Source organism: Trachemys scripta, chromosome 1 (genome assembly GCF_013100865.1).
Source record: "Trachemys scripta elegans isolate TJP31775 chromosome 1, CAS_Tse_1.0, whole genome shotgun sequence".
Classification (NCBI taxonomy): Eukaryota; Metazoa; Chordata; order Testudines; family Emydidae; genus Trachemys; species Trachemys scripta.
Genome location: NC_048298.1, coordinates 187,585,868 through 187,611,098, shown reverse-complemented (window position 1 = coordinate 187,611,098; position 25,231 = coordinate 187,585,868). Strand labels below are relative to the sequence as shown.

The window sequence follows — 25,231 nt, the reverse complement described above, 5'->3', positions numbered from 1 at the left end:
GGGTGAGCAAACTCCGGCCCGCAGGACCGTCCTGCCCAAGCTCCCAGCTGGGGAGGCTACCCCGGCCCCTCCCCTGCTTCCCTGCCCCCTCGCAGAGCTCCAGCGCGCCGCGCTGCCAGCGTCAGTGCTCTGGGCAGCTCTGCAGCTCCTGCCGCTTTGAGCGGCATGGTAAGGGGGTGGGGCTGCAAGCGCCAGTGGCCGCGCGGCATCCTTACACAGCAGCATAAGGGGGCCAGGGCTGGGAGGAGGGGCTGGATAAAGAGCAGGGGGCGGAGGTTCTGGGCAGGCCGTGAGGGGATGGAGAATGGGGGGGGGTGGGTAGGCATGGGAGTTCCGGGGGTCTGTCGGGGTGGTGAATGGGGTTGGGGCAGTCAGGGGACAGGGAGCAGGGCGAGTTGGGTGGAACCTTGGAAAAACACACTCTAGTAGTTGAATAGAAATATGATCCAGATAGTAAACAATGTGTATGAACCTCGAGTATAACTAATTGTATACATAAATCAGGAATTCACGAATCCCAAATTATTGATACTAGAACTGGGGAACTATGGAAAGCAGATGTACCCCAAGAAAAGGTCCTTCAAGCCAACGCACTCCAAGAATGTATAACTCAAGGAGCTTGGTTTGAAAAATGGGACTGAGGTTCCCGCCATAGATATAGGAGCAACTGTGAAATTGTATAACATCACTGAAAATATGGACATATGTCAATGGGAATGTAATTGGTGTACCGAGACCACATGTTCATTAGGGTATGGCGGTGAATCTGTGTTTGAATGGGAATTAGGAAATGAATGGATAATGGTAAAGGGACATCGCCATAACACCAAATTTGCGGGATGGGAAGTATTGAGATGAAAATGTCCTGAAGACCATCAATGTGCTTTAAGATGCCATACCTCATATACAGGGAATATACAACATAGGGAAGGTAAAACATGGGTTAATATAACCAAAGTGACTGAGAATCATCATAATGTAACCAATTGTTCCCCTGAAGGCATGGAACGGTTAATTCCAGACCATGACCATAGGCGCAGATAAATATATAAGGGGTTCAGATTTAAAGTTTTTATAAACGTATTCCCTGCAGATTGGATGATTAGTGTCAATCATCGAAAGTGTTCTAAATGGATTGCACAATATAAAACATATTGGGTCTGGGGTGTGGAAAGAAGAGGAATGGTTAAGAGATACCATATGGGAAACACTATAGACTGGAATGGGATTAGGAAAAACATAAAACCTCTCTACCCTAAAGGAAAGAATGAGAGAGACTTTAAAGCAACTGATGCAGTCAGCACACACTGGGGAACAAGGGGAAATAATGGATCAAGAGATGGGATATTCTGTGATGGAATTGAGTGAATTATTGGGGGAAAGTAATCTGGATATTGTTAAATAAGGGATCTCCGCTCAGGATTATACTGGGGAGAAGTTTGTACAAAAGCCCAGGGAATCTTGGGAGAACAATGGAACAGAGCCAAAAAGGAATCTTGGGAGAACAACGGAACTTGGCCCCAGACTCTTAACTAGGCATTGAGTTACTACTCTTATATTAATCAATCATTCCAAGATACCTGGATGGTGCAAGTGGATACATGTACCATATACCAGTGCACTCTTGTCCTTTCCAGAATAGCCAATGGAAAGGCACAGGAAGTGTATCCGATACTATATGCCAGCACCTGGAAAAATGAAACAGGGTACTATGAAATAGTACCAGAAGGAAATGGATTATGGTGGATACCTGGATTAGGATGGAAGCAAATACTAGGAGCCCAATGGGTATGGGGTATCTTGGTTAAAGGAGGAAACTGGAATTTGGAATGGAAAGGAGGTAATCTCACCATAAATTTACAGTGGGAAAAATGGGTAGTGAGGATTATATGAAATAAACCAAGATATATGTTGGCATCAAAACAAAAAGGGTAACGAAACAATAAACTACTAAACCTGGTTCATGGACCAAGGGACATGGTGTACTTGTGGAGATAAGTTATTTCCAGTATGAACGATATCAATGGCATCCTCAGATGACCAAAACCATTATGACTCACCCTATACTAACATCACCAAATTTGAAGGAAATAGAGTGGAATGATGCAGACTGGAATATGGACATACAAATTAATCAAGGCACACTAGACCAAATAGAATGGTCAACTAGACTGATATCTGTAAAAGGTATGCTTGCTCAAAAGTATAAAATTGTTGAAAAAGCTGTAGGAAAAAATAATAAATTGATGTTGTATGTCAAGTAATAACATGGAATGGAGTTGAATGGGCACTGTTGTTTTGGATTTCTGGAACTGCCGTATTATTCCTTGTATGTTTCTGTTGTGGATATCAGATGTGTAAACAATATAAGAAAAAACAAGCTTTGCGGAAAATTTATAAGATTGAGATATTGGATGATGCTACTAATAATTGTAAAAGAATGCTTTAAATTTTATAGACACCAGACAAGGAGACACATGATATAATAATGTACAAATTGTGGGTATGATTGATGTGAAATTACAATTATTTTTGGTAAATGAATATTGAAGGGGGACTGTTGAGATGGTGCCAAATTGGTGTGGCTATACTGAATGAATAGTGTGAGCATAACTTGACATGACTTAAACCATGGCAGAATGGCTGCAGAGGATGCTGGGAACCTTAAAGCAGGTTCCCTTTAAGCAGAAGCAAATTTGATAAAGGACTGGCAAAGTCTGCATGCGTGATAGATATTGAACCTAGTGGACAGCAAATATGGGCCTATGCAAAAGTAAATACCACATGTATAAAGTTCCAGCATGGAGCACAGGTTGACCTGATTATAGTGACCTTACAGCAAGGACACCATGCAGAGAGCCAGAGTGAATGATGAGTGAGTAAACATGGGGTGATCTTCGTTTGGTACCACCCAGAAGCACCGCCAGCTTTTTTGCTGCCCTAGGTGGCGGAAGGTCCCGCCCCTGAAATGCCACCCCCGACAGAGGTGGCAGAAGGTCCCACCCCCGAAATACCACCAACGACCGGGGCGGCCAAAGATCCGGCTGCTGCGGTCACCACCCCGCAAATGTTAGTGCCCTAGGCGACCGCCTAGGTCGCTTAATGGGTTGTGCCGGCCCTGGTACCACTCCCCCCTTCTAAAATACTAATCAGGTAAAAATTAGTAACCACACACCCACAGGGCATGCTTTTAAGACATGTGATCTTGTTGAGGGGGAAAAAAGAGTGTATAAATCAAGCAAAGTAAATTACTGTGGTTGAGATTCCTTAATTGACGCTTGAAGAAACAACGCTGCTAGACAAAGTAGCCAAAACTCTGCTCTGTGGGCTCGAGTAGAACTGTGAACCAGAGGGGTTTTAAGGCAACCAAGGCCTTGCCTCAAGGGAATCTGAGACAGACCAGAGGGCTGAGAAGAACAGACCAGGAAGGAAGAAGCTGTCTATAAAATTGGTAACCACCTTCTCTGCCAAACAGAAACTGCGGGAGGCTAGCGCAGGTCTTATTTGTGTATATTTGTGAAAGAGATTTGTAAGAGGAATGTATAGCTCTTAATGTTTAACACAGGAGTTATGTGCTTAATATAACCCTTTACTGCTTGTGTAATTCCTTCTCAATCTGCTGTGTACTGAAAATAATTACTATGGACCTTTTTTCAGTGGTATGACAGTAATCTGCTCCACCGGGAGCCAGTAAAGATCCATTTCAGGGTTAGTAGTGCCCTGTTGTCAATACTAATGTATGCTGTTATTATCCACTTAAATAACATTCTTCATTAGTGTCAATCAGTTTCCTCTCAAACCTTTTATTAAAGTCACCGTCCAATTCATCATTTCCAACTGGGTATGCAGTAATATTTCTTAAAATATCAGAGGGGTAGCCCTGTTAGTCTGAATCTGTAAAAAGCAACAGAGGGTCCTGTGGCACCTTTGAGACTAACAGAAGTATTGGGAGTATAAGCTTTCGTGGGTAAGAACCTCACTTCTTCAGATACATTTCTTAAAATGTGTACAGCACATAGTGTTCAGTAGAATTTTTCAAATATTATGCAGCACAACTGAACCCTAGCAACTTCTAGAGTGGACGATTGAAATTAACTGTTTCACATAACTGCAAAAGGTGTGCTAGGAAGGCAGAGAAAGAAAGGATACAAATTTTAATAGTGACTTTCAGTTCTGAGCAGTAGCAGAATCATTTGAACTTTGTCTATTGTAGGTTTGGATTTTAAAACTATGTGGGGCATAGAGGTGCTTACACCATACGGAGCAGTTGCTTAAGAGACTATCTTCCTCCCTGTTTATTTAAAAAAAAAAGTGTACACCTCTTGGTATATAGAGCTGTGTATCAGAGCTTGCTAAGTTGAAATGAAATTCTGAAGAGACTTTTGAGAGTCAAAGAAAATAAAATGATCTACGAGGACAGCCTGTCAGAAATGAGTAGTAAGACAATTACAGTTCCATTTGAAGAGGTATTTCAAAATAACATTTAATATTGTTAAAAGAATTACATTCAAAAAGATAACATGGAATACACTTTAAGGCCTTTATTTCATGTACCATGTTTCAACTTCTGCTGTTCTTTGGCAGTAATCTATCACCTTTTTCTTCTGGAAAATTAAGCTTTAAGCCTATGTGATTTTGAAGTTACATTTTCTATAAAAACAACTGAACTAGTGTTTCTGCTTTACCTCAATTTTGCAAAGAAATCATCATGACTGGACACATACTAAGCAAAAGTATTCTTTTTACTGTTCCTAACATCAGGCTTTATGCTAAAGTTTCTTAGGGTGTGTCTACACACAAGTTATATACTGCGTTATCTATACCAGTATGGCTAATGTGATATTATCTCCCTACTATGACTGCATTCATCAGTATAATCTACACAGCATCAGATCAACACAGCATGGCAATGCACACTAGGGGATGTGATTTCTAAAGTGTACCAACATTTTGTGTACTAACTGACTCGTACAGACCCTGTTGGCATGCACTAAAAGTTCTATAAGTACATGTTAACATAGTGCAACAGTGCATTAGGAAACTTTTAGTGTGCACCAGCAGAGTCTACACAGTCCAGTTAGCATGCAACACATTAGTGCACTCAAGAAGTCACACCTAGTGCATATTGCTGCACCATGTAGGCAAGCTCTTAGTCCTTTAAACTGATACAACTATTCCTATACAGAAAGAGGAATAAATTATGCTGGTATAAAAGTGTTTAGTGTGGATGCAGATATATTGGTATAATGTGGTTGTACTGGTATAACTATTTCAGTAAAAAAAACCACCACCACCCACAACCAAAATAGCACATAGTAGACCAGTGAGACAGTCTGTATCCCTCTGTTCACTCCTTCTTAAAAATTATAATGATTTTGTATAAGGTATGTCTTTTGAGGCATCATTTGAAAACTCATAATGTGCTGATCTTTATTGTCCTGGTAAAATATATGTGGCAGCATTGTATGTAAAGTTATAATTTTCCTCTGTATAACAGTACTGAGACATATTCCATGCTTAGAAAAGCAGGCACCAACAGCTTCCTCAGAGAGGAAAGGCAAACTGTCTCTGCCTCAGCCAGGCGTCAGCGAAGTCAAATGGACTATCACCTGGTTAAGCGGCCATTCTTTGGAAGGAAAAAGGGTGAGTAAAAAATTTACATCTTGGCAACAAAACAGCTGGAGGTTCCCATCTCCACAGACTTGCTGTCTCCTGAACTGTAGCTGGAGATGATTTTCAAAGAAAGAGAGAGGGAAACAGAGGCCCCCAAATCTCTCTCCCTTCATGTCTACTCACAATATCAACAGCACCTGAAGGACAAGGATATTAACATTGAACTGGGGGAAAGATCCTGGCTGAAAGGATTTCAGACATATGACTGCTAAAGCATGTGGTGAGAGCAACTTTTGCTGGTATTTACTTAGCTTGTTAAGTTAGGTATTAGTTTGCATTTTGCCTTTATTTCTTTGTAACCAATTTTGACTTATGCCTCATTATTTCTAATCTCTTACAATATCTTTCTGTAGTTAATAAACTTGTTTTATGTAAACCAGTGTGTTTGGGAAACTCTATTTGTTATAACAAGATTTGTACATATTTTCTATTAATGAAATGATGGACTTTATACGAGCTTGTATCGTCCAGGAGAGTGCTGGGCAGTACAAGATCCACATTTCTGAGGGAAAGTCTGGGACTGGGAGTTTGCTGGTGTTGTCCGCAACGTAATTCATGGGTGGCTGACTATTATAGTATAGCTGGGAATGATTTACATGTTGGAGGCTGTGTAGGCAGGTCAGGAGTGGTGGCTCTCACAGCAAAGCAGTGTAAAAGGTACCCCAGGTTGAAGGGGACATAGCTGTTCATCAGTCCAGATTGTACCCTGGGTAAATGTCACAACCAGGCCTTAGACACTTAAAATAGAAACATGTTCTCTTCTTAAGTCAGCTGACTCTGTAGTGCAATTAATAATTCTACAATTATGGGTTGCTGGTCCCCAGACACTTCTCTAGAGGTCCTTAAGGACCATAACAAGCAGAAAGCTCTAAATCCCACCAACTTCCATATGGCAAAGTGATACGCAAGGGGACCTTGTCTTTACAAAGTGGGCTGCAAAAATCAAATATGAGAGAGAACTTGTGATGTAGTGGTTAATGCCATTTGGCTGCTATGTGGGGAAACCTGTTTGAAAGTGACAGAACTCTGATACTTGTGACAGCTGAAGCTTGGGAAGTCAAAGGTGATACTCCCTGTCTCACGGGATGTAGAAATGAGAGCAACAACCCAGGGAGCCCATTCCAGCACATAAGCAATGCTGGTCCTGTAAGTGGAAAGGAAGCTGTTCAGGCAGCTGTTTAGTTCTAGAACTGAACTGAGGACCCGGAATGAAAGATCTGGTGGTGAATCATCCCAAACAGCCCTCTTGACATAAGCACTTCATCTGGGTTAGGCAGGAGGAGAATCACTCACTGAAAACAAAGGGTGCCTCTTGTTACAAAAAACTTAGTTTACAAATAAAACCATCAAAATACCCTGAGCGTAGCCTTATTTGCTGATTACGTTGAATGAAAACATTTTAGAAGTAACATATATACTTAACTTTAATAAATGTTCTGCTCCAGTTTGATAGCGATTTATGATTGAGAAGAGATACTACATCTTTTTACCCGTGATTAGGCCAACAGCTTTCACAGATCTAATTTGTCAATAAGTTACATTCAGAATGAAGTCTGATAATTCACATTCATAATGAGTAAACAATACTACACTTAAATATACCAACGTTTACAAATGATTAAAGTTCAACATAGGACTATGAGTAAATAACTATTCATTAGTCAATGGTATAGCACAATTACAGTAAAGCATGTTGTGTATGTTTCACCATTTCATTTTGTATCAAAACAGATGAAAAACCTAAGTTTATCTGAAGGCCAACAAGAATTGCAGAGTAGCCTCCTGTGTTTCTGTATAAATCTTGGAAAAAATAAAACACATCTCTGTCTGCACTGTCCAACACCTTTACTGTTTCCTAGGACTTTTTAAAATAGAAAAGTGCAATACGATGTTTAAAATCAAAAGTCTTGGCAGGTCTAGCTTGGCATTGAGGTTTCCAATTAACACTAGTAGCAGTGGCCAACTGCTCAACAATATTGCACCAAAACACATCTTTAGAGATGAAGGTACTAAAACAGAACAAGTAAAGCTCTTCTCCCTGACAAACGTAAAATGCTCCAAAATAATTCAACCTACATAATTTATTATCTTATTTGTTGATCTTAATGATTTTATACTTCATTGGATTAACAGGCAGTTTGAAAATTCAAGAATGTTTGCTTTCTCAATAAAAAAAAAAAAACTCTTTAATCCTTCTGCAGGAAACCGCCAGGATGCTCACCATGAGGCCACGATCAAACACATGGCATCTTAGGCAGTTCAGACATTTAGCCTTACTGTGTGGAGGGAGAATAAGCCAGTCAATCCCTTTCCTCTAAATCCATCAGAACTGCTTTGCCACCAGAATTCAGAGGTTGCTCCTGAACCTTTCAGTCACAGCCCCATGAACTGTCTCCTCCTATCTTTTGTGCCACCTAAAGCAGCAAAGACATTTACCTGTACAAAGAGTCTTTAAAAACTGTAAAAGGTTTTGCTTTTGATCACCCATGAAAGTGAAGAGTCTATGAAGGACAGAACGCACATACATTTCAAGATCTGTACGTTTCTTGTATACAGTAGTTTACATTTTTACAGGACTACCTTACTTAAATTGCCATTCAAAAGCTGTAAGGTGATTTTAGTCTCTGAAAGAACAATTTCTGAACAAAGTTTTCATTTTAGAAAAGTGACCCTTTGAATTATGGGAATAATTTAGTTCAGCGATATAAATTACAATAAATGTTACTGAATAGGTCTGTCTTCTAAATTAAATAATCACTGATCTTGCAAAGTATATTACTAGAATACAGATTTGAGATTACAGATGCAGTACATCTGCACATTACTTACATCATCATAAAGCTGATAAAATACACCTGCTGGTAATTTAGTTTACTTCTGTAGAAGTTTAGTACATAAATATGTTTGGGCAATTGTTAAAGAAAGAGCACTATAAGCGGAATTTAAACAGCTTCTGGAAAGTGTGTGTGTGTGTGTGTGTGTGTGTGTGTGTAATGTAACTTTCCAAAAATTGCATGTCTGTGTACAGTCATCTTGCATATATATCTATCTCTATATATATATACACACACACACACACACGCAATTTTTGGAAAGCTACATTAGTTTCTTTTTCCTTTTAGAAGAAAGGTTCTCCAAGTCAGATTAAAATATTAGCTTGCTAATTGGTTAGATAAATAGTAATTTTTTTGCCTTCCTTAATTAGTCAAAATATTTCTACTATAATTACAAAAGGTTTTCTTGAATCCTATTCGTGTTTCCATTGTGAAGAAGACTATAATGATAAGTTATCACTGGTATTAAATTACGTTACCTTTCTCTTCCACAGAAGCTGAGCAAAAATCCTCACAGTTCAACACAAAGCAAGAAACAAGATTCCAGGAGGTGTACTTTATAGCAGTACAAAAAAAGCTGAACTGCAGTTTCAAAACTGGGAGTGTGTGGCAGGAAAAAACAAACAAAATAACCCAGTAACAAATCTCTTTGACAATGAGGTTGTAGCTTGGTTTCACTATTTATACCAACATAAATGAATTGTCCTGTAATTGCCCTAACTTTCCAGGTTTTCCAAAAAGTCACATTCAACACTTTCTTCTAGTTGTTTCAAGATCCTCGTGCTGTTGCCAAGAGAATATTCCACTGACAGAGATGCTGAACTCTGTGCATTTTGGGACCTGTTACCTTGTGCTCTGAACCCACAGCTCAGGGTCCTGAAGAAGGGCATTAACTGTGTGATGCTGGATATAGAACGAAGGTTCAAAAGAGGATAGTCACATTTCTCTGAAGTTCTCTCATTAGTGTTTGTTTCCTGCAAACAAGCATACAAACCAGAAGATTCATTATTATGCAGAAAGCTAGTCTATTCTTCTATGACATAACTTGTTGGAAATCTGCAGTAGATATTATATGTCAATCAGTGTGAGATCTGCAGCCTGCTATACCAGGCATTTCTTGCATCACAAGATGATTTGTACAGCTGTTACCTTAAAATGGAGTTTTACTTTAAAAAGTGAGTTTCTAACAATGCTATTATGTGGTTCTATATTCTCTCCCCCCCCCCCCCCAAGTAATCCTTGTCAGTCACCTGCTTAGGCACTGTCAGTGAGTGCTGTTCAGCAGATATATTAGCAATAGGTCTTGAAAAAGGACCTAAAGGACTGGGTAGTAGCTTTACATCTTTACTTCTGGGAAGGTGTTGCATACATACTGGAAGGCAGGCATGGAGTAGTATGGGAGAAGGTGACAAGTGGGTAATGGAGGTTAGCATAATTAACAGTGTGTGAGATCCCCTGCCACAATAAGGTTCTGTGTATGTAATATACGTAATAAGATTCTGCAGTCCAATTCTACCATTTATTCTTCACAACTCTGCGGCCGTCAAGGGGGATGCACAGGTGTAAATTAGGGCAGAATCTGATTTAGCACCTCAAACTTTGATACTGACTCCTTTGATGCACATGCGGAAAGAAAATCTAGCTCGTTCACTGAGCTGCACTGGCTGTGCTGTAGTAGCAGAATTAGTAAAAATGTTGGGACACTAAACGCAAGCACATATTCCTCTGAATAAACACAGGCAGAAGATCTGAAGATGCATTTCTAAAAAGTCACTTTTCTGAGGAGAGCCACACATTACATTTTCTCTTGTGAGCAACAGAATTCTTTGAGAGCACACATGGAATTTTAAAAATCATACTTTCTAGCCACAGTCTGTTTTGTCTTCCTTTATAACCCTCCCTATTTTTCAAGGCTATGTTGCAGTATCTAAAGTGATACATTAGTTTAAAATACATGTATGACAACTGTGTATTTCGGGCTCCTACATTCTAGTCTAATTTTAGATGGTTATTTTTTAATATATTATATATTTGAAAGATTTCCTGTATTAAAAGAATTCCAATTTTTCTTAAGTTATCAATTCACAGTGCAAGATACACATGGAGATCCTGTCCTCCAATATCCAACCAGAAGACCTAAATAGCTGCAGTATCCATTATGTTCAGGAGTGAAATGAGCAAGGTTTGCAGTAGTTTAGCAAGTTGGTACTTTCCCCTGGAATTCATTCCATACTCCAGAATTTCAGCTTCCATGAAAATATTAGCCCTTATGCTTGCAAAGCTAGATCAGCTTGCAAATGAGAACTGGATGGAAAGTGATGGCAGTGTATGTGGGATTCTGGAGACAACCAGAAACAATAGCCCTGAGAACCATGAACACCCCCATTCATCTTGATGGATTTTTGATGCTGAAGCCTAAAAATTTAAAATACCAATATTCTTATCAACTACTTCATTTTTGATCAAAGCATGTAAGATCATAATATTGCTAGTAAATGTTAATCTTTTATTATTCCTTTGAATATTAAACTCATGATTCTTTGGCCAAACATCCCAGAAACATTTCTGTGTTAGCCAAAAAGCTGTGTAAACTCTAATGCTAAAAGAGTGCTTTGTTTTAAACTAATGAATGTCTGTAATCAATAGTAGCATTGTATTTAATTATCCGCTCTGCTTTTTACCCTGATCTTGCTAACCTAGTACAGATGTCCAGGAAGGACTTCTAATAATTAACAAAGGATGCTTATAAATATGCACTGTAATTGAGAAGATATTAGTAATAGACAAACTGGACAAGGAACATTTGTTATAACAGATGTGTTCTACAATCAATGCAACAGCAAACCACTGAGTAGTGTATTGATTAAATGTCTAAATTATTAAGAGCTAATTATGGTCACAAATGGTCTCAGTAGTAATAAATTAGTTATCAATGTAATTTACTTATTGATTAGGTAAGTTCAGAATATTCAAAATAGAACATGAGAAAGGATATTTCAGCAGTGCTAGCCCTAAGAAAGAAAAATTTTGAAGGATTTTTTTTGATCCAAACCAGTATATAAGGGATGAATATGGGGGACTGAGTAAGAAGTGAAATGAGATGCCAAATTTCCCCAGTCGCAGACTGATACGTATGTTTTCATTTCTGTATAGTGTTGTATTAAGTATTGATTGATTGTCTTACTTAAATAAAACTTCAACTGAGTTGGTTATTTGACATCAAATCTTATTAAAATCTAAACACGTAACACTATGAAGATATGCCCAATCTCCTGTGATTAGTTTCTCATTTTGGGGTCATGAGTGGAAGGAGTTTGGGATAGTACAGCGATTTTTTTTCCAGGCTGACCTTTGTCAGAAGATATTACCTGCATAATTGGTAGATGTGTCTATAGTGAATCACTTGAAATAAATGGCTATCTGGAATCCTCCAGGCAAATGTAATATAATAGGAATATTGTCAAGATAGATCAATTTTAAAGCCAAAGAGCTTTTTAATATGGAGACTGAAATCTACTGCTCAGCTGACTTTTCTAAATGAATAAAAATGGTTCTTTAAAGTTATCAGATTTAATGTTAATAAAAAATATGTATCTAATGAAGTGTTCTCTTTACCCCATATTTCAGCTTTAACGAGTCCATGATTCTAATGATATGTGGTTTACATTCCTGGTGATTTTCCATTAGATGAGAGGTCATGGTACAAGTCTCTGTGTCCACTTCTGGAACAAAGGCCCATCTGTACCTGAAACAAATGTATTGTACAGGTCAGAAATCATTCATGAGAGTCCCTTTCCTAGAAATAAATAAAAAATGCTGACAATTCCAACACTAAGCTTTCTTATCCCACTGTTTTAATAGCTGTGCTGACCATCCTCCCCCATGCTCTGTTACAAGAGCTGTATTTTGTGGTCAGTCTAAGTACTGAAAGGATGGACAATGTCCCCATATAGATACAAGTGAAAATGAAACAGACCCTTCCTCTCTCCCAACAATTCTCTCAGTGTTGGAAACAGCAAAATCTTCTCAAAGTTTGATATCTAAATATTTGTCAGACATCCAGCAGGTTATGCCCATATGTGACGTTGTCTGATTAAAATATAATTATGCAAACCACTGTTATATAATTGCAATGAATCTTGTACAAAGTGTAACATATGGCCAGAAAGGGTTAAGCAGCTTGCAGGCTAGCTAACCCAGAGCCAACCCGTAGAGACATGTTAGAAATGGTAATTAAGGCCACTCAATGCTAGATAGGCTAGAACTTTGAAATGCAAACCTATGTTGTTAAAAGTTAGAAGTGATACTAATTGTGTGTTTACTTATAGATGCTAGCCATGTAAACAGACAGTTCCTGTCTCTCACTATAGCTATTGATTCAGAGATCAAAAGGGAATATTAACATTTAGATGAATCTTGGGTGAAATAATGTCATTGTCTATATGTCTCTCTGAAGTTTGTGACAGACTGCTTAATAAATTATCTTATGTTAATCCAGGTAGATAATTACCGGCAAGGCTTAGGAAATAGACCTACTTCAAAGTTGCCCTGATTGCCCATTGTTTACCCAGGACTGTATGGTCAAGTGGATGCTAGAACACTGTATAAAAGACCCTTGGGTCCTGATCCTGTCATCTCAGATCTGCTTGAGGTTTCGCAGGGGAAGCCTAAGCCATAAGGATTGAGATCCCAGTCCTAAACTGGAACACTCTGAATAGGATATAGGACGTTGGACTATAACCTATGAACTAAATTCTAAAAGAACTACAAAGCTCACCATCTCTGCTATGAATCTGAACCTAAGGAATTGAACTCATGTCTGTATGTATATTGATCTTTTAACTTTCTCTCTTTTCTTTTTAAATTTTAGTTTATTTAATAAGAACTGGCTGTAAGGATGTGTTTGGGTAAAGATCTGGAATATTCATTAACCTGGGAGGTAATGTGTCCAATCCTTTGGGATTGGAAGAACTTTTTTATATATATGATATGATGAATAAGATTTTCATTAATCCTCATTATATCTGACTTGGGTACCTGGATGGAGGCCTGAGGCTGGGTTACTCTAACAGAACTGTGGTGTTGGCTTCTGGGCAACCAGTGAGGTAATAAAGAAGCTGTTTTGGGCTGGCTTGGTAAATCTAAGTATTGAAAATATCCACCAGCTCTGGGGATTGTCTGCCCCATTCTTTGCATTTCACCCTAACTGAATGACCTCAGCTGGCTCCCCTGGGAACCCGGTCACACCATACTTATGTAAAAACTTGTGGATGAGGAAAAGATTGATGAGAGACACCAGGTTTACTAACTATGGAGGAGAAAACAAGAGTCTTACAGTACATTTACATAGTTTTAAATGGTGCACAAATAGTATGTTACCTACAGTACTATATGCCATATAGCTATAAATTAAAAAGAGTACCTAGAGGACTTACATTTGAAATAACTGCATCTTGTCAGGTGGAAAAGAAAGCGCTGTGTCCAGGAACTTACAAGCTGATAAATACAAGGACAGCTCGTTCTGTTGTATGTCTGAAAGTAAGGGGCCACTGCCATCAGCTGAAGCTGAAGTTTTCTGTCTGCTTACTTTGCTGTTGCTCCTGTGTGATTAACCAGGAAGGAAAGCACTATTAAAAAACCCCACTAAATATTTTCCATCTGCTAAAGGATTACAGTCACCTATAAGGGTTCATTTCTACTATACATTTTATCTTCAGACATTTATAAAAAAACTACATGTAAAATAGACAAAAACTATAGTCTTCACCCATTTTTTCCTGTAAGTAGCCCATTTCTAAAACACAATTGCCACATCAGCTGCCTAATGACAACATTTACTGTATGGCAATGCCAGACTTCGATATGCAACATTGCTTGCAAGCTGCAAATGCTATTGTGATTTTCTGAAATTCCAGCCAGAAAGCAACCACAACTTCTCCGACATGTTTTGTTAATTTATTTCTGTTTTATGTGAGATAAACAATTCTTACTTTGATGGTTCATCTTCCTCAGCTAAGTCTTCTTCCAGCTGTATAAATGTCTGAATCTTAAAAAACAAAAAAAACAAACCAAAACAAAAAGGCATATTTTTCTTTTTGAAAGTTGTAAACTGTTAAAGTGTATACACAACTCAATCATGGAAAAGACTGCTTCATATGAGATTAGGAAGTGCAGGACAAGTTTTATTTTAACTTTGTCACTTATAAACACTGTCGACCTATCACAAGAGTTAAATTTTGTTGTTCAAAGAACTATAATGGAAAGTAAAATATATTTTCAAACCACAACAGTCCCCCCAAATTATCTAATTAAAAACTAAGATGTAAAATCATAAACCAGTTGCAAAGATGGAGTGTGTTTGGAAGGAAGGGAAAGGTGGGTATGGAAAGCAAATGTAATATATTCTGCATTGGTATTTGTTAAGGCATTATTGCTTACCAATTCAGTCACCATGATTGGCCACAGTGAGGTTAGATGCTGAGGAGAAATTCTTAGCAACAGAACTCTGAAAAAGAGAAACATCTGGGCAGCAACTATAGAAGTCTGTCCAACACGGAGGTTATCTGTCAGTCGTTCTGAAACACATTTTCAAAAAAGTTATAATTTTTCATGTACATAAAGCTAGTTTTGGTAAATTAGAAATGCAGGGAAAAAATGTAGTTTGCTTTGATTATGTCATCCAGTTTTGACTGGCCGTTCTTTTCACTCCATCAAAGAAATGGTCAATTTTTCCAAAAATTATCTCAAAATATGACAATAATTTGGAGCTAGATTAACCTTTGTTTGGGTTTTTTCTTGTCAAAAACTAATTGTGTTAGAGATTAGAGATTTTAAAGGATTTTTCCCCCCCCGAACCTAGCAAAAATTCAGAGGTGGTAGGGAAATAGGTAATACAACAAAAATATATAAACTATAAGACGACTGTATCTATGTAAACAAGGCACATTTTAAAAATACTCTCTTACCTTGTATTAATGGAAGGTAAAGGTGATACTGATCGATTTCTCCACTAAAGACAGCAAAAGCCTGACGCTTTAACAACATTGCTTTTTGCTCAAAACTTGGAAACATTTTTAACGAACTGCTCTGCATACCTACAAATAAGACCATAATGAATATGTACACAATTTAAGAGATACATCTTTACCTCAAAACACAAGTTATTTCTAGCGCTATCAAGCAATTTAAAAAATGAATCATGATTAATTGCGAGATTAAAAAAATTAATTTGATTAATCACAGTTTTAATCGCACTGTTAAACAAGATTAGAATACCATTTATTGAAATATTTTAGGGGTTTTCTATGTTTTCAAATATAGGGTCAACGCTAGGGGCTCTGAGCTTCAGCCCCCATGAGGATGTGGGGTTTCAGCCCCTCTCGGGGTACAGGGCGGGGCTGCAGAGCTTCAGCCACTCTTGGGGCACCAACACCCTCCAGTCCCCCCACTGCCTGGGAAGCTGCAGACTGAGGCTGCTTCAGCCTCTTCCCCTCCTGGCTGTTGATGCTTCCTGCCCTGCCCACAGGTATGCGATTAACACATTAAAAATGCATTAATTTTGCTGTCAATTAATTGCAGGTGTTAACTGCGATTAATTGACAGCCCTAGTTATTTCTTAGGCTGTTAAACCCATTGAAAGGGGGGAACAATTGGCACAGTCTAGGTTTGCATGTATGGATGGGGAATTCCAGTTGTAAGAGAAGCACTTCAGCTGCAAGGAGGTTGCCCCGCAAATCCAACTCCCACCTCCACCTCTGTGTGCCCATCTCTCTGGTCTCCCCTATGTATGATTTTGGATTTCTCAGAATGAGCTCTGGGACACTGAAGTACTAGCCACAGATTTAAAAACGATGGGTCCAAAATATATTAAGGTTTTTTTTTTTTTTAAAAGAGCGTTCTATCTTACGTTTTTTAAAGAACATTTTAAAATGGCTTAAGGGGTATATGGAGGACAGAGACCAAAGTATCCTCCCCTCAATTCTCAGGTGTGTTTTAGGGGTCTTCTCTTGTCCTCCCTCAGGCCTTGAGAGTTGGAGACTGCCTTTTGAGGGGAGTCTCCATCTTCCCATACTTTGGTCAAGCCTGGAGAATGAGGTTTTAGAGTGTGAGGGGTCAAAAGAATGTTGAAGCCTACTAACATACTGCTCTTATGATAGTGCTCCCCCCTGCACGGAGCACTTTGCTATCCTACAGACAGACTCGTGCAAAAATATGATAGCAGGAATCTTGTATCTGAGCTATATGCACGAGATGCTACAGTAGGGGTTTAAACTCCTCAGCAAGATGAGCATCACTAAGTGATATGTACAAGTGGCAATAATTCTGATGAAGTCTGTTCACAGAAATCCAAGTTTATTATTAATTTATCACCATTTCTGAAAAGAGAACATTTAGAATGTCTTCCTGAACACGGCTACTATTCTCTACCCTTTTGAGCATGTTAACAGAGAAGGATTTCCGTGAGTAAATTATTTAACTATAGCTGATCAAGGTTGGTAACATTATGAGCTGTGAAAATGCACTGAAGTTACATTAAATTAAGGAGGTAATATGTTAAGACAAAATATATGTTTGAGCTCACCAGAATATGAATTCCAAATTATTGTAGTAATAAATTATCAGCAAAGAATACTTACTCATAAAATCTTTAAACATAGTTTTCTCATGTGTTAGAAGATGATCTATAATGGACCTCCAACTGAATAAAATATATAAAGAATTAAAGATAAAACACAACTTGTCACCCTCATACAAAAGAGACCCTGGGATAACATTTCATACAAAAGCAGCACATTTTACCATTTCATTTTTGATTTGTGTTTGAAATGCCAGACATGGTTATTTTATGCTCTTGAACCTGATTATGTGAGGATCCGAAAGTTAATGTGGAGAACATGCATTTACATGATGTGAAGAGAAGTTATCCTGCCTCTACACACTGCTGAAAACCTAATCCTTTTATAAAACAATTTGCTAGGACTAGTATTTGGCACTTATTTCAATGTTAATATATTCTGTAGGGAAGTTCAAGATAAGGCTTCTTTTCAGTAATAGTAGGCTTCCCCTTAATATCTTTGGAAATTTCCAACAGAATTACAGATTTCTTACTGAATGCATGAAGTGTCCATTTGGAAGAAAGCTGGGTCCACAAATAACTCCAGAACTTCTTTTTTCCAGGCTCGTTTAGTGTAGGCATATCCACTTAGGGAGCTGAGCAACCGAGCACCAGCACGGAAGCTAGGGGCATTGTAGGCACTGCAAATAAACCTCAAATATTAATATTTAGGACAGACGCCACCAAATGAGTGCCTTTTCCCCAGAACTCCAAGCCTAGTCCTGAGTGTAATAATTTACTCCAAATTCTGTTTGCTAGATATAGAAGAGGTTTTTTTCCTCTAGCACTGAGGAAATTAATGTCTCTTCAACTATACAGATGAATCAGAATGAACCATTACAGGGCAAAATGCTATATCAGCTCCTTTCAGATGACCCTGCCATCGTCTGCAAAATTTAAGATTACTGAAGTTTCTAGTCCTTATTCTAAATTGAAGGACTGAGTTTACAGACTCGAACAATAGTATTAGGATCCCACTACCGCCCTGGTCACAATAGAGTCACTGTGACAGTTATGCAGGGCACTTAGGCCATTCCTGCAGATTCCACTCAGAGAAAGAGTTTGCTATTATTAGCAGTTAGAAAACATCCAATCATTAGGAAAGTGCACACCTAAACAAAACGGAAGGTGAGTGCCATCCTGTTATTGGCTGATGGCCAACAACTCAACTACAAGAGGAATTCCTGCATGGGCAAGGGCATAGATCCACTAAGACTACCAATCGTACCCTTGCAAAAATTGTTATGAAAGTTTACCTGATCGCCTGTGTTTTGTGATAATCATGATTAAATTGTGTTATACTTTATGTCAAAAAAGTTACCTTTATTTATTCAGGGTCCTAAAAATGTGAAAAAGGGCACACACCTTATTCATATACTGCAGACACCCTTCACATATGTTAAAGATACATCCTTAATTTAAGGCAACCCACAACAAATCCCCTTTCACCCCAAACAAGTCCCCCACCCATTATAGTTTCTCTTATGCCCCCATCTTGGAAATGCATGGGGAATAAAGTTGAGCCCTACAACATGCCTTGAAGATCAGATTAACATTTAGCATGATTTAAAAAAAATATAAGTATGTACAGCAAGGGCTATTACCTGTGATTGCGTAGATAAGGAAATACGTAATACATCAGACGTGAAATTAATGGCACGGCTTTCTCTTTTTCATCACTACGGTAAACCATGTCCAGGAGAGAAGCAAGAACCTTCAGAAAACCAAAATCCCACATGTGACCAAATGCACCCCTGTATTCACACCCTACACACCATTATAATAACTTTGTACAAAATATGACTTGTGAGGTATCATTTGAAAACTAATAACTAGATGGTCAGTAACATCATGGTGAAATGAATGTACTAACATTATATATAAAGTTATGAATGTAAGCTGAAATCATGACTGAAGTGTGTTTACCAGACAAGTCTGGGGAGTGGGCAAATCTGTTTCTCAAAGACACAGGACAAGCCGACACCTCTAGACAGGTGTAACCAAAGTTCATGGGCAATTACCTATCAAGTGGCCACACATAGGCAAAGAAGGGGGCAGGAACAAACAGATTTGCATCTTATCAAACAGCACAACTCTTTCATCACCAGACTGCTGGTCTTTGTCCACACAGCCTGAAGGAACGTTCTCTGGGAATAACTCTCAGGAAAATGCATTTAAAAAGGGTGACTGGACTACAAAAGCGAGGGGGCAAAAACAGCCCAAGTTCTGTCACTATCCATCTCTCTTTTTTTCACATAAGATGACAAAAGAAACAGCCTTTGGACTTTGGGGCCGGATCTTCAACTGAGAATTTGATCAGCAATGTTACTGGGAGCATGTTGTAAGAATTTTATCTTGAACCAAGTCTAGTCTGCTAAATTTTAACACTAGGAAGTGTTTTATCTTTATTTCTGTTTAACTATTTCTCACTTTAGTGCTTTATACTTGTACTCACTTAAAAACTCTCTCTTTGTAGGTAAATAAACTTGTTTTATTCTTTAGTTAAAACGAATTCAGGGTTGTTGATTGTGTGGGTAACTCCATTTAGGTAGCAGACTATTGTATATTAATTCCCTTCAAGGGGCAATGGACCTAATATATCTGGACTGTCCAGGAGAGGGCCGGATAGTACAGAACACAATTTTTTTGCGGAAAATCCAGGACTGGGAGTGTGGTGGGGTCACCTTGCAAGTGGTAACCAAGGCTTGTGGAAGCCAGAGTGTGACTGATGTGTGGCTGACAGGCTGCGGCTAGACACAGACACTCAGGGTGTTGTCTGCATACTGCAAGGCTGTTTGTGAGCAGCTCAGATGGGAGCTACAGCAGCAAAAGCATTGTGAGGCACCCAAGTTTGCGGGGAAGGGGTGACAGCCCCTCTCTGGTCTGGATTGTATCCTGGAATGTCCTATCATATTAACCTGCAATAGGCACTTTTGGAGAGGGAGGACTGTTAAACTTCAGAAAAAGTCAAAAAGGAAAACTGTCTCATCTTCACTATCAAAACACCAGAATAAACCCAACACCTTAGTTTAGCTGTATCAATTGTTAACCACTATATAGAGAAGAATGGCAAGCATCTTGTTAGCTCATATGCCTGACTCCCATAAAGCTTTATGAAGTAATGTTAAGGGACAGTTGTCATATAGGCCCAGGACTCCCAGCGTCCTTCCCAGTTTGGTTAAGGGAACTAAAAGGTAAACCTAACTTTGAGCGTATTAAACGTATGTAAGGTGTGCTCTAAAAGCAATGGAAATGTATTTATTATTACAGCTGCAGAAGGCACTTTTAACTGTATATGTGCTAGCAAATATGCTTGGTTTCAGTGCTTGAATAATAGGTTATGAAACTGTAACCAAGACCATGAGAAAAGAATAAGTGGGTAAACAAACATAACTGGACGAAATGAATTCAGTACTAAGCATGAAACTTTGCATACGTTATAGTGAAAAATAATGGAAAATTACTCATAAGTGAGCTCTGTATTGAGTATAGAGCAGAACATATAGGGGACATGAATCACCTTGCTTGTGTACAGGAAATGTTACCTTATGGTCAAATTTGTGGTTATGATTGGATAATGTATGTATGTAACCAACTGCAAAGGGCAAAGTGAAGTAATTGATTAGAAAGTGTTACATAGGAAACCATAAACTGTATAAGTACACAAACAGCTAGTGTATAAAAACTCCATGGAATTGCAACAAAATGGGACCAAATCTGCAAAGCTGTCCCCAGGAAGGGTAAAGTATCAATCTTTGCTTGTGTTCTGTATAGTCCTGATTAATCTTAGATGTATAGTCTTTGATTAATAAATTGAGCTTGATTTGAGGTCTTGTTGATCAGTGATACAAATTTAATCCCTCTTACAATTTTCTCCTACTTAAGGAGATGTGTAGGAACTTTATATCTTACTTCTGCAAGAAGAGAAAGAGCTTGAACACTGTATATTGAGGGAGCAGAGGCAGACACCATTGAAGATGGTACTAGTGAAGCATCTGAAAAAGACAAAAATGTTTAATTTGCATTTTGAAGCAGAACTTACTGTGGAAAACCGATAAGTTTCAGGAGTGGTTTGGTTCCTATCTGGGTGATGCCTTGCAGACTGAGTTGCAGTGAGATATTGCGGGAGGGATAGCTCAGTGGCTTGAGCATTGGCCTGCTAAACCCAGGGTTCTGAGTTCAATCCTTAAGGGGGTCATTTAGGAAACTGGGGTAAAAATCTGTCTAGGGATTGGTCCCAATTTGAGCAGGGGGTTGGACTAGATGACCTCCTGAGGTCCCTTCCAACCCTGATATTCTATGATTCTATGATTGCTGGGAACCCCTGCCAGCTTCCATAAGAACATAAAAATGGCCATACTGGGTCAGACCAAAGGTCCATCCAGCCAAGTATCCTGTCTACCGACAGTGGCCAATGCCAGGTGCCCCAGAGGGAGTGAACCTAACAGGTAATCATCAAGTGATCTCTCTCCTGCCATCCATCTCCACCCTCTGACAAACAGAGGCTAGGGACACCATTCCTTACCCATCCTGGCTAATAGCCATTACTGGACTTAACTTCCATGAATTTATCTAGTTCTCCCCATATGCATGCCCATTCTTGATCTTACAGGGATTATACGTTATTAGAGGGCTTATTCCTTCACCTGCTCACTTCCCCGTTTTTTCTCACATGAACAGAGAGCAACAATACCCGAAGTCTGAAGGTGCAAACAATTTAATGTTTATTGGGGTGAACTTGCAGCGAGCATGATTCCAGTTTCCTTTCTCAGTGTCCCTCTTCCCAGCTCTGACACCACAGAGCCTTGCCTGTGTCCCTGTTCCCATTCCCCCAACCCTAGCAAAACATGATCCAATTCCCTCAGCACCATTCCCTGTTCCCATTCCCCCTCCTACTTCCTGACTGACTGCAGACCACACCTCTACCCCGATACAACGCTGTCCTCAAGAGCCAAAAAAATCTTACCGCGTTATAGGTGAAATTGTGTTATATCGAACTTGCTTTGATCCACCAGAGTGCACAACCCCGCCCCCCTGAAACGCTGCTTTATCGCGTTATATCTCAATTCGTGTTATATTGGGTCGCGTTATAATGGGGTAGAGGTGTATATAGTAAAACTTGAGTTTTGCTTAGCTATACCTTAACCAATCATTTTACTGAAATTTAACTAACCAATCTTAACATATTGTAACATGATTATCTAACCAATTATATCCCACCACCTTAATTGGTTTACACCCACCAAAAATTAATTATACAGCTGACAAACAAACAATCACAGAACCAGAGATTATACAGACAAACAATAGGGAAATGGAGACTACAGTGATAGAACAACAAAGAAATGAGGATTTCACATCCCAGCTATTGATAAGTGAGTTCTTGCCAGACAGGATGCTATCAAACTAAGTTTCCTTTTACAACTTCTAGGCTCTTCCCTTTCTCTGGAGGTGATAGGAATACAATCCTGTCCTGACATTCCTAACAGCACAACAGCACCTTATTTCAATGTGACTAGTTTGGAATGTAAGGATGTGACCATACACTTCCCCGTTTATAGCTGTCTCTGCTACTTAGCCGAAGGCCTTAGCCGAAGAACAGGGCCTCAGACTGTCACAGTGAGAGAAGGCCCTTACACTGGAAGACAGTGATTTTGATTCTCTCTTTTATACCTCTATAACTAGCTAAGTGATAAGAATACACCTAAATTCTTAAAGTATAGGCCTTTGCAGACAGGCCTGCATATCTATATCCTAACATACATTGTATCATTTTAAACTTCCTTAAAGCCATAAACATATGCCAGTTTCCAATAAATAGGTGTTAACAGAGCTAGCATGTCTGCAGATACAAACTTCTATCCTCAGATCTTTAAGTTACAGGATTTGAAAAAGAAGAGTAAATGATCAATTATTGGAGATAGGCATCTATGAAACCAGTGCACTGTCGGTCACATGTACTACCATTACACATGCGCACTGTACAAGTATAGATTTGAAAATTCTGCAGCCTCTATCTGTGAATGCTTTACATTTGGCAAAGACCTTAGGAAAAATGAAAAATTGACTAGAAAACACTCATTCAGCAAAGTTCCTTAGTCAAAAAGGGGCATACTTTTCACAGCTGATTTGAATGGATTTATACCCTCTGAACCAAGGGTATAAAAGGCAACATGTACTGACCTGCAACTTCCTCTTCATTTCCTACTCTACTGCAAATCAGGCGAAGGTCCAAGCAGAAGGAAAGAAGGGCAGATCGTGGACCACCCATAGGGACCACACGTCTCAAAGAACTTCAGTGACTAAGGCAAGTAACGCTCCTTTCTTCAAGTGCTGGTCCCTATGGGTATTCACAGTGGGTGACTCCAAAGCAATGTTCATCAAGGCGGAGGATACAAGAAGTGTTCTGCACCACAGATCGTGAGATCACTGAACCAAAAGAAATTTCCTTGAAAGAAGCTTGAACCAGGGCATAATGCCTAGTAAAAGGGGAAAAAAGAAGAAGCAGTGAATGCCTAACCTGCTGCTCTACAGATCACCGGGAGGGGAATTCCCAGAAAGGAAGCCACTGAGGCAACCTGAGCTCCAAGTGAGTGAGCCGTGACAGTTTGAAGGAGGGGTGCAGCCTGAAATCCATTTATAGAGCCTTTGGGAAGACTGCTTCTTCCTTCATACCTCTTGGCAATGGAGATGAATTCAGATTCGCTCCGATAATTATATGGCATGTGTGGGGGTTAAAACGGACTTTTCTGGATTTTGCTTGAAGTCCCAAGGCGTGAAAGTGGTGACTGCAGCCTGCACTTCCTGATACGACCATCCCGTGAGCAGCCAATGCTCTAGGTAGGAACCTACTGGGATATCTTGTTGGTGCAGGTACGTTGCCACCATGACAGTACCTTTGTGAAAACTCTCAGTGTTGCAGAGTAGCACTTTGTATTGGAAATGCTCTAGAGGCCCACCATAAAGTGCAGGGTGAATGTCTATATGAAAACAGGCATCCTTCAAAACAGGGAGCCGCAAACCACTTGCCTTTGTTCAGGGAAGGGATTATGGAGACCAAGGTGAACTGAATCTTGAACATCATATGATGACATTTAACTGTCTAAGGTCCAGGATGGGTGGGGTTGGGAGTGGGATGAGAAAATATGTGGAGTGAAAGCCCTTCCCCCTATGTAAGAGGGTATGGGATCTATTACTCTTAACTGGATTACGGAGTTCACCTCCTGTATGAGAATGCTCTCATGAGAGGGGTCCCTGAAGAGAGACAGGGAGAGGGTTTTTGGAGACGGGGCAGAAAGGAATTCTATCATGTAGCCAGTCGAGCTGATGGCCAAGATCCATTTGTCCAATGTGATATGCTCACACATCAGGAGGAAATGGGCCAGGCAGACACTGAAATGGGTGGGATGAACTGGCTATGCGGAGACTGGCTGGTGGCACTCAAGCATCCCATCAAAATGGCTTCTTGGTATGCAGGTTAGTCTGAAGAGGGGGCGACGGTAGTGTGGCATGTCTGCTTTGCTGTACCCTCTGGCACTTCTGAGGGGGCTCATAGGCCCTCTGATGACAGAAAGACTGAGGGGCTGAGTGGTACCCCATGAAGATGGGGCTTAGAATATTTCCCGTTTGGTGCCAGGAGCGAAGGGCTGCATGAGAGCAAAGTGACTTGTCTATTTTCTTGCTAAGCGGGTTGTTACCGGAATCACTATGGGGAACACCAAGGATTGCAACCAAGAAGCCTGGCTCATAACTACCAAGGTTGCCATGGAGCGGGAAGCCACGTCCTCTCCATCGAGTGATGCTTGGATGGACAATCTGGCAACCAGTTTCCCTTTGTCCAGGATGGCCTTGAATTGGGGCCTATGTTCCTGTAGTATCCTATTAGCAAATTCTGACAGTATATTTGTAATTAATATATTTGGACATTAATTCCTGGTAATTTGCTATGACAAATAGGAGGCTGGCTGATGAAAAGTTCTTTCTAACAAAGAAATCTAGTGTCTTGGTGTCTTTGTCTGAAGAGGTAGACCTAGGCTGGTGCAGCCTATTTCGCTCCGTGACAGCCTGGACCAGTACAGAGTTCAGATTAGGGTGTGAAAACAAATATTCT

The 25,231-nt window shown here is 39.6% G+C and overlaps 1 protein-coding gene and 1 long non-coding RNA gene across 3 annotated transcripts in view; one reads left to right on the top strand and one right to left on the bottom strand.

Annotated features, from left to right (window-relative positions):
* Positions 1 to 4,452: 4,452 nt before the first annotated feature.
* The window catches only part of DOP1B (DOP1 leucine zipper like protein B), a 93,612-nt gene continuing 72,833 nt past the window's right edge, over positions 4,453 to 25,231 (bottom strand). For both annotated transcript variants that reach the window (XM_034752580.1, XM_034752588.1), the window contains exons 28-37: positions 21,034 to 21,116; positions 18,726 to 18,835; positions 17,616 to 17,762; positions 17,144 to 17,205; positions 15,473 to 15,601; positions 14,946 to 15,082; positions 14,498 to 14,553; positions 13,943 to 14,107; positions 12,123 to 12,252; positions 4,453 to 9,481 (exon numbers count right to left, since the gene is read on the bottom strand). In XM_034752580.1, the coding sequence (XP_034608471.1) occupies positions 9,224 to 9,481; positions 12,123 to 12,252; positions 13,943 to 14,107; positions 14,498 to 14,553; positions 14,946 to 15,082; positions 15,473 to 15,601; positions 17,144 to 17,205; positions 17,616 to 17,762; positions 18,726 to 18,835; positions 21,034 to 21,116 (1,277 nt within the window). In that variant the 3' untranslated portion in view covers positions 4,453 to 9,223. The remainder of the gene's footprint in view (positions 9,482 to 12,122; positions 12,253 to 13,942; positions 14,108 to 14,497; positions 14,554 to 14,945; positions 15,083 to 15,472; positions 15,602 to 17,143; positions 17,206 to 17,615; positions 17,763 to 18,725; positions 18,836 to 21,033; positions 21,117 to 25,231) is intronic.
* On the top strand, positions 9,476 to 11,722 carry LOC117867498. Its single transcript, XR_004643421.1, has 2 exons — positions 9,476 to 9,682; positions 10,582 to 11,722. It is a non-coding gene; the product is annotated as an uncharacterized LOC117867498 (long non-coding RNA).